Source organism: Pteropus alecto, unplaced genomic scaffold, assembly GCF_000325575.1.
Source record: "Pteropus alecto unplaced genomic scaffold, ASM32557v1 scaffold131, whole genome shotgun sequence".
NCBI lineage: Eukaryota > Metazoa > Chordata > Mammalia > Chiroptera > Pteropodidae > Pteropus > Pteropus alecto.
The window spans coordinates 6902975-6912694 of NW_006434709.1; the positions used below are offsets into that span (position 1 = coordinate 6902975).

The 9720-nt window shown below is 36.8% G+C and overlaps 1 protein-coding gene across 4 annotated transcripts in view; it reads right to left on the reverse strand.

The window, feature by feature from the left end:
* Positions 1–1130: 1130 nt before the first annotated feature.
* The window catches only part of UGP2 (UDP-glucose pyrophosphorylase 2), a 52807-nt gene continuing 44217 nt past the window's right edge, over positions 1131–9720 (reverse strand). For all 4 annotated transcript variants that reach the window (XM_015587626.2, XM_006909555.3, XM_025045145.1 and 1 more), the window contains exons 6-10: positions 8322–8621; positions 6975–7172; positions 6180–6422; positions 3237–3341; positions 1131–2156 (exon numbers count right to left, since the gene is read on the reverse strand). In XM_015587626.2, coding sequence (XP_015443112.1) covers positions 2049–2156; positions 3237–3341; positions 6180–6422; positions 6975–7172; positions 8322–8621 — 954 coding nt within the window. In that variant the 3' untranslated portion in view covers positions 1131–2048. The remainder of the gene's footprint in view (positions 2157–3236; positions 3342–6179; positions 6423–6974; positions 7173–8321; positions 8622–9720) is intronic.

Here is a 9720-nt window from a genome sequence, read left to right on the forward strand (position 1 = left end):
TGGGTTCAGTGGGGATCTACAAGGAATGCCAATTTTGTTTCCTTCAGTGAGGAGTAACTGATCAGGTGTCTATAACATTTTTCATTCTCTCTGGAAACAGACTCAGGTTTCTTTGGACCAAATCCAAAAGAACACATAGCTGTAACACAGCTGTAGTTGACTAGAATGCTCTGTATACTTTATATTAAAAAATGCTTTGCATTTCTTCCAGTGCAATGAAATTCATATGGTGTCCTACCTTATTTAATGATGGTACAATTTAAAATATTAAAATCTTAGTCAACCTCTGTAGAAAGTTTTCTCTATGAAAGTAAAGTTGTTTGAAAAATTATTTTTTTACAGATCTTTCTATAAAAAATAAACATCTTTTGATTGCTTGGATTTAGGAATTCAATTTTTGTTTTAGTGACCAATGTCAAGTTTTAGGCTTTGGGTGGCACATATTTAATCTTTCTACCACAACTATATATCAACTGAGTAAAGCCTTCCAGAATAGTTTAAATACTTGAAAGGATGATCACAAGTAATAATTAAAGAGTAAGATATTGGTGTTTATTTATGCAACTAATTTAAATACTTTTCAGAAGTGGTATACGAAAGCCTGCAGGTTAATAGTTGTATTTTTATAAAAATATCTATGGAGGGTTTTTTTTTGCCTTATTTCTAGCAGAGGTAAGAATCCATTTTTATATATTCTGCCTACTTATGAGTTCTCATTTTAACATTTAGATAATACACAGAGTATGGTTCCCTTGAGTTTTTTAAGGTTACTTTCGATGTGTGTATGAACAAAGACCAGGGAGAAACAGAACTTTTAAAATAGGCTGCTGTGTTGGGGCCAGAACTATAAGGTGATGAGTAAGTTAAAGACTTATAATATCTACCTTCCACATTAGAATCAGCAGTACTCTACAAATGAAAGTGCCTGTGCCTCACCTCACACCAGGAAATCTTGCCTAACCCTGTCAGAGTGCCTAACCTTGTGGTGATTATGTACAATGAAATAGTCTTATTTTGTGCTCTTTGGTTTCCTAACAGGAAAGCCTGTTTTCTTTCCTTTATCATTACAGAGGTATGCCATTGGTTCTTAAATTGTTTGTCTAAAATAAAGCTGTAAAAAATGACCAGACTTAAAAGAGAACTTTTTTTTTAATAGTATACAGTAAACTTTAAACAAGCAGCCTACTCAAAAGCAAGTATGGAAGAACTGGAAAATGTAATTGATTCTTAGAGAAAAGCCACACATTACCAGACCTGATTTGAAAGGTTATTCATGAACATTTTTCAGTGACAACCAAGCTTCAAGAAAAGGGAACTTTTTATAGTTATACCCCCGCTCAATACACTAAAGAACAAGGATGTGAAAGAAATGCCCTACCTCTACCCACCCCATCCCCTTCAGCTGGGAAAAGAAACACCACATTGTTTCAATAAATGGAGAGTCTATAGAAAGCATGGCAGGCATCCCAGCTTTAGAACTAAATGAAAGGTACTAAATACCTTCAAGTTGAATTCCTATGGAAATAATGATGTGGTTAAGATTCTTAGAAATGCAAAAACTTGACTTTTCAGGTAAATGGGCAGTGAGTACTTAAATATTCCAAGAGCAGATCTTCCAACTGATATAGTAACTGTTTAACAAGAATAAACCATTTTTCTTCACCATTTCATAAAGTTAGCACTGAAAAGTATAAGTGTACACATGTATTGCTTCACAGCTTTATTTTTGAAATCACAAGCAATTCAAAGTGACCATCACTGAAGCCTCTGTTAAAAGATTTTCCAGCAGAGCTGCCCCAGTTTTAAGATTAAACAATATTGCACTTTAAGATGAACTTTCAGGATCCTCTTCAAAGAAGAAAAGTATTGCTTTCATCTGTGCTTTTCTTAGACTTAAAGCATACTACAGAAAACTATTTTAAAAATTAACACTGCGGGGTACAGTAACATAGTAAAGTACCTGCCTATTTTAGAATCCTAGAGAACATTTCATTGTAAGAAATTATTTAGCCCATAATTAGCATAAAGTGTACATAGTATTTTTCATTTCAGTGGTCCAAGATACGAAGATTTCCAGATACTATCTTGTTCTCTAATACTGCTCCAGGTGGGATGTCAATTCGGTCACCATGATTTGCGATGATGATAACTGTTCCCTAAGTGACAGGGTAGACAAAGCAATAGTGTATTACAGCTGAAGCTGAAATGCAATTGATTTTTCTTACAATCAAGTTTATGTAGAACTCCATTTACAATGGAGTAATTCTATTTATATTTATAAACGATGTTAAATATGAAAAACATATTAAGGAAAATGTAATGTGTCCTAACAAACCTGGCAATAGTTCTAGATTCCTTGCCTTATCAAGGAATGAGGTGATACCAGAAATGGGAAATGGACCCAACGCCATAACATGACTAGCCCTTTCAAAGAACTACTTGCAAGGCCACCAGCATTATCTATCTTCATAAAGAAATTAAGGGTGCTTGGTTTATATTTACATATCAGTTTGGGTTTTTTTTAAGAATAGGTTACTAATAAATTTTCATATCTTAAGTGAGACTGTTCAGACGAAGCTGTATCAGCAATAAAGTTCAATATACATATATTTTGTTTTTTTTTAAGATCTTCATTTAAGTAGCTCTTAATAGGAAGAACACAAAATCTAGGTATGGGATATTTAAAAATTAGGGAAAAGCTGTTCTATCCTTGGTTCTGAGCTTTAATACTTATACCAAGTCCTGTTTCTTATGCTAAGCTGGAATGGTCATAAAAGTATAGAAGTACTTAATGTGAATGAATATGTTTATACTGATGATGATATTATTTTAACAGGAATAGATTATATTAAATATAAAGTTGTCATTTTTATACTTTCATTCAGATTCAAAGTCATTTTAATGAGCTAATGCTAATTTAACAGTGAATCTATTTTAAAGGCTGTCTTTTCAATAAAATAGTACCAGTTCAACTATTCATTATTTTTTGCTTTCCATGTGAATGCCATATTCCACAAAATTCCTACATACAACAATTATGATTATATTTTAACTATGTTGCATATCTATGGAAGACAGTATTAATACTAAAAATTGTGGTACTTCATTTTAAAAATGTATTTATATCTTATAAACATCTGGTACAGACTAAGAAGTATTCCTTTAAATTTAGGACTAGAAAATGAAACCTGTTTTGTAAAGTTATAAAAATTATAATTTTCATTATAACAACACACCTTTAATGAAACATTCTTGCCAAATGTCACATCTCCTGAAACTGTGAGGTGATCCAATTCAAGCATATCTGGTATACTTTCGAATCTCCTTAGATAATCCTGAACCTGAAGGAAAAACAGAAATGTACGAATTGTTTCAAAAACGGGTTAGGGATTAAATTAAAATAGTTTAACTGAATTTAACTATAAAAACATTGTTTATGGCCAAGCTCAGGCCCACTATGGGAAGAATCTATTTGTTAAGCACTCACTATATGCCTGACTCTGTGCAGGAGAGACCAGGAAATAAGAACACTGTCCCTACAAACAAGCAATTGACAGTACAGCTGAGCAGATCAGACATTAGAAAAATAAATTAAAGGAAAAAAAAGATAACCAACCAACATGCTAAGCCAGATGAGTAGTTCACATAATCTGGAATTAGTTGGAAAAAGAGAGATCATCATGGTCTAAAGCAAGCTTGACTGGGGTGCTGAGTTTCAGGGATGGGTAGGATTCAGAAGAAATGGAATATATTTCAAGAAGAGCAACTACACAAATTATCATTATAAATGACCACTCTTTGCCTCATTTCTTTATATTTACCAGCAGCAGAAATTGTCCTATATGGCTTTGTTTCCTGTTTTGCCCAGAAAAATAGAAGCAATCAGAAAACTTCTGCTGGCTTTTACCACCACCACCCATTTGCCTCCTCACTCCTTACTCTGTCCTGCGTAGTACTGGAGTTGGGCTGTTTCTACTCCAACTTAAGGCCACCCCTTCTTATGGCCAGTTCAAGAATACTGTCTAACAATTCTTTCTCCCTCTTCAATGTTTTTTCCTCTCTTAATTGCATTAATTCCCATCAATGTATAAATATGTTATAAATTCTCCCATCTTAAAAAAAAAAAATCTCAAATTTTACATCCCTTTATATCTATGGCTCCATTTTTGTTTTTCAAGACAAGATTCTTGAATAAGTTGTCTACATTCATATCTCCAATTTCTCTCCTGTTCTTTTTTTAAAATCTATTCCAGTCAGGCTCCAAAACCTCTATACTGATAAATCCACTGGGGAATTATCATTCCTCTTTCTTGATTCAGCATTAGCATTTGACAAAGATGATCACTCTCTCTTTTCTTGAAACATTTTCTTCATTTTGGCTTTTAGGACACACACATTCATGTTTTTCTACCCAATTCCTCACCTGTAACTCCTCAGTCACCTTGCTGCTTTCTCTCCACCTCATCCCCATCCTCTAAGCCTTGGAGTATCTCAGTGCTCAGTTTTTGGACCACCCACCTCCACCTGCCACTCGCTCCCTAGATGATCCTTATCTTACGGTTTTAAATACAAGCTATAAACTGACAACTCTCAAATTTATGTCTCTCCTAGATCTGTCTTCTAAGCTCTAGACTTACACATTCAACTTCTCCATTTGGAGGTCTAATAAGTACAGTAAAATTTAACTCCCCATCTTGCTCCCCCTAAACCTACTCTACCCATGCCTTAACCCATCTCAGTGAATGGCCATTCCATGCTTCCAGCTGCAAAGGCCAAAAACCCTGGAGTCATCCTTATTCTTCTCTTTCTTACTCTCCTATCTACTCCAACAGCAAATCCTGTAGGTTAATTAGACTTTCAAAATATCAGATTGTCAACATTTTTCACTGCTACCACCTTTTCCTTTTGCCATGATTCCTACAACAGCCTATTCCTTAGTCTCCCTGATTCTACCATCGCTCCCTGATTCACCCTTTGGCTTACAACTCTCCAGTGGCTTCTCATCCACCAGAAAAAAAAAAAAAATCCACATTTTCGATATTCCGTTATTAAGCTCTACACACTCTGGCCTGTTCCCTCTCTCATCAACTATCCATCCTGCCCCCAGTCACTCACTCACTTTGCTTCAGCCATATTGTGCTCTCCAATGTCCCTAAAACATGTTCCTCAGAGCAACTAGCCATTGCCCACTCAGCCCCTGTTCTCAAATTGGGGCAGCTGAAGTTACCTTCTGCAGGGTATGGAAGAGGCTAGGGAGAGTGGGAGGAAAGTGGAGGGAGAGTGAGCTAGGTGAAACATGGTTGGCAATTCCATCTCAGCGTGTGAGAAGGTGATTCCTCTATCACCAGGATTTTACCAGCCCAACTAGGCTGATGAAAGAGGCACCAAATAATGGGGAGACTCCTAAAAGGCCAGAAACTATCCTGGAAATTCCAGCCTGGCGGCAGGACCCAGAATCATCCCTATCAATATATACAGCAGTATACACATCCACACCAGGTGGCACTACACCACAACCAAGACTAGAATAGACTTGGGTGGCACAGCAAGACTACAGCAAGACTACAAAGGCTCACCCTGTCACTGCATTTACCTCTCAACATTCAAATGTTTTGGATTCCACTTAACGTTAAGGAGGGGTTTTACTATACTTGCCATTCCCCCTCACCGGAATGGTTTTCACCCCAAATACTTGCATGACACACTCATTTTCTCAGTAAGGCTGTCTCCAAACGCCCAGTGCAAAATACCACCACCTCACCTACACATCCTTCCTATTCCTGCTTTTTCTCCATAGCATTTTCCACCATTAGGCATACTATACATTCAATTTATTTTTAGTCAGTTTTATTTACTGCTAAATACCTAGGACCTAGAACAGCGCCCAGCACATGGTAGGGGCTTAATACTTATTAACCTAGAATTAACATTCTCCCACTGATGCAAGCAGGAACAGTCTTTCTTAAAGAGACATAAGATAAAATGTCCTAAATTTTAAACATTCTTTTCTCTATAGCAATCAGGTTTCAGTGGTCGATTCCCTTTAAAAGACATGAAAGATGTAGGAATATGATAGGTCAGCAGTAGATACTGTAATTATATTCCAATTCACATGTTTATCATATTATAATTTAAGAAATACAAATTCACATGTATATCATATCTTTATATTTACATACCTTTGTGAAAGAACTGCCTAATTTAACCAAGGGAACCGTAGGAAATTCCCGCTTTTCACTCATTGTTAAAGATCCTGCATTAAGGCTATAGAGGTTTGACATCACAAGCAAGAGATCTGATGTGGTTTTGACAGGCAGAAAACGGCTTCTAGGAACATTAATACCTAGAGAGTTCTCAAAACTTTTTATGGCAGCCCCTACTGCAGTTTCTAACTGAATGACATTCAGGCCTCCATCCAGAGTCTGTAAGAAAAGGAGAAGGGAAGGAAAGAAACACAGATTTTAGCAACTTAGTTCTGTGTGGGCTAGTTAATATTTAGGGATTCTTTTCAGAGATTCATCGAAGGAAACAGAATTTTGAGAATTGACATTTATCAAGCACCTACCATAAGCCAGGTACTTATACATGTGATCATTTTCTGGTGTCATACCTGTTCTGTTCAGTAATATTTTCACTTTATAAAGGACTGAATGTTCAGGAAATTCATGCAAGGAGCCTGTGGCCAAAAGGTCTCTAAGTATCAGAGCAACAGTAAGCAGAGGGAGGTCCTCTACTTTTGCTCCCAGTGCTCTTGCCACTACTAGAGCCCAGGGCCAAGTTCGGGCACCATGGCTTGGTGCACAAAAGGGATGAGTGTAGACTCTGAAAGATAGGGCCAGGAACTGGAGAGAGTGACTTGGCAAAAGGAGTGACCAATGGCATGGACGGTCCAGAGGGAGTGAACAGCGGGTCTGTGTGTAGCCTGCAGTGATCTCAGGAGGCAGGGAGCCTGGTGAGCCAGCGCTTTGACTTACCTTTGGATTCACGATGATTTCCATGTCAATAGCATTCTGTTCCTGCAGTCTTTTAACTGCAGCAAGAGAGATCCAGAGGTTGTTTGTGTTAAATATTTTGAATTTTGATACAGACTTGAACTCATCGACATGTGCTTTTGGCACTTGAGCGATTTCCACCAGTCTCAATTTGCCTTCATACTGAGTGAGTGTCCCACCCTAGAAAGGCAGAGAAGAGTGAGTGAGTGCTTCCACATCTTTCCCAGGCACAGCCAGACCACTGTTACAGCCTATGAATGTTATATAGAAAAGACATGGATAACAAAATTCCCCAGAAATAAAAAGAACTGGCAGTGATTCAATCAGTGATATAAAGCAACATATGTATGAAAGCAGAACGCAAGAAAATAATTTAGGATATCATTTTATACTGTATACCCACCCTCTTGTCCATAATGAAAGCCTGGGGAGTACATCAGTCTTCCTCACTTTCTGAAGGTGTGCTACAGGAACAGCCATTCCTCTTATTCCCAAACCACCATCCATTACTAAAAAACCAGTCCTACCACCTCCGACCCTGCTCTGACTGGCTCTAGGATAAGGGGAGAAAAGGGAAGACAGTGGCACAAGTAGACGAGAAGTGGCCTCAGCCTAGATGTTCTTACAGTCACAAGGCCATGGCAGTGTGGGAAGTGGGGAGCATTCATGCACATATGAGGGGGACATTTACAAGAGGCACAGAACCCAGCCCAGGGACTGACCATTTTAGTATTCACACACTGCCTACTATTCTTTCTCCCTGTGGGTAATTAGTAAAACCTTGTGTACCATTTTATCAAAAGCTAAGTGTCATCACCACTAAACATACAAAATTTAAAAACCAAATTTTTGCTTTGCACCAAACAACTGCATTTTTTTTTTTTTTGCAACTATAGAGATATTACAGTGATTAAAAATATACAGAAAGACAGACTGTGGAAATAGAGTAAATTTTCATTAAAGGAACAATGAAAAATATATAAGCATCAAACTAGAATATTAAAGGTTTGAGCAAACTTATTTAAAGTTTCCATATGTTTCAGATTTGTTATAAATATATGTGGAATTGTTTTCAGTTAAAATTGCCCATATAGATTATTCAGGAAATAAAGATGACTTTAATACTATTAAATCTGAATTTAGATACAAGTTTTTTCAGACAGAACGTGGGGTACTCTACAGAATACTATTTCATTCTCTTACACTGATGTTATCAAATGGATAATGTGTTCTGTTCAACACAGAAACTTTCCAATAAAAAAGTTTGAACTATATAACCTATGAAATATGAAGATGTGAATCCCCAAAATGTTCCCTCTCAGTACTTACCTTTACATCTGCACGTGTTTTATTTGTGACTTCCATGACAAATTCACAGGGTTTTCCATTGGGTGGGTTCATGAGATGGTTAAGAATATAAAGATCCACTGTGGCACCCAGATTATCTATGTTAGACACAAAAATGTACTCTTTGCCTTCTCCTATAAAGGTATTGAGCAAACCAGAGTTGTAGAAACTGGAGTAAATATCACCATGACCTGGAGGGTACCAAGCTTCTGTATTTTCCCCTGAGTACGATACATCCTTTGCTACAGGGAGTAAAGATTCTTTATTAATCCTCGGGTACCTTAAAAAAAAATAGTTCTTTTTTAATATCAACTCTGTAGAGCATTCCAGACCTTCAAGAAAAACAATGCATTTAAAATTAAATAAAACTTCCCTCCTTTTCAGTCTACAATACTAATTTAATCACAGGTGAATCCATTTTAGAAAATCTCATCTGTTATTCAAAAATCAGTTTCCTAGATAGTAATATTTGCTGCAAAAAATTCTCCATGGTCATACAGATGGGAGGACACTTCATATTTTTAAGATATTAATATGTTTTATGACTCTCCAAGACAGATATAAGAAGTAAATTTTCTCAAACTTATTTGGTTGTAGGATGATTCTTTTCCTTGTAAACCTATTTTGGAAAAGCTGTCCATTCTTACAAACAGATATATTCTGGGCTAGTGCTCTCTTTCTAGAAAATCAACAGCAAGGTAGTGCTCAAGGAGGTCTGCTTCCTCTGCTAGGGAGAACCTATAGGCCTGGCAGTGGGGGAAGGAAGCCAGCCCTATAACAGACTTAAGTGCAACCAGAATGTGGAGGCAGACCACCTGGGACCTACAAAAGTGTCTATGGAAATATGTATTTAAAAAAAAAAAAAAACCTAAAAAATTAATGGTACAGCTTTAGAAGTATCCCTTCTGTACACGTTCACATAGATCCGTGTCCATCCTTAAATGGAAGCCTTATTTCCCCAGTTGCCTGACTTTATCACAATTCATCCTCTGAATTCCTTTTTATTTACTCTCCCTTCCCCAAACTAGATCTTCTCATAATTTATTAAATTTGCAAGCCTATATTAGGATGTTAAAGAAATTCTTTCCCACAGGAAAGAAGGTTACCAATACTGTGGAACATGGGTTTTCATAGCCCCACCTGGAACCCAAATATGCCCTCAGAAAGCAAAGGCCTAAAGCTATCCTCAAGTATTCTGAACAAGGACCAGACTAAGCAGATTCTCTTTTAGGGATCAGAGGTTATAGAACCACAGAGTGATTATAATAATCATACTTATTAACAAATGTTCAGACTTTAAAGACATCAGACACTGTGAACATTAGCTTCTGGTGCATATACATCTTGAGGCTGCAGTTTAAACAAGACAAAGAAGTCCTTC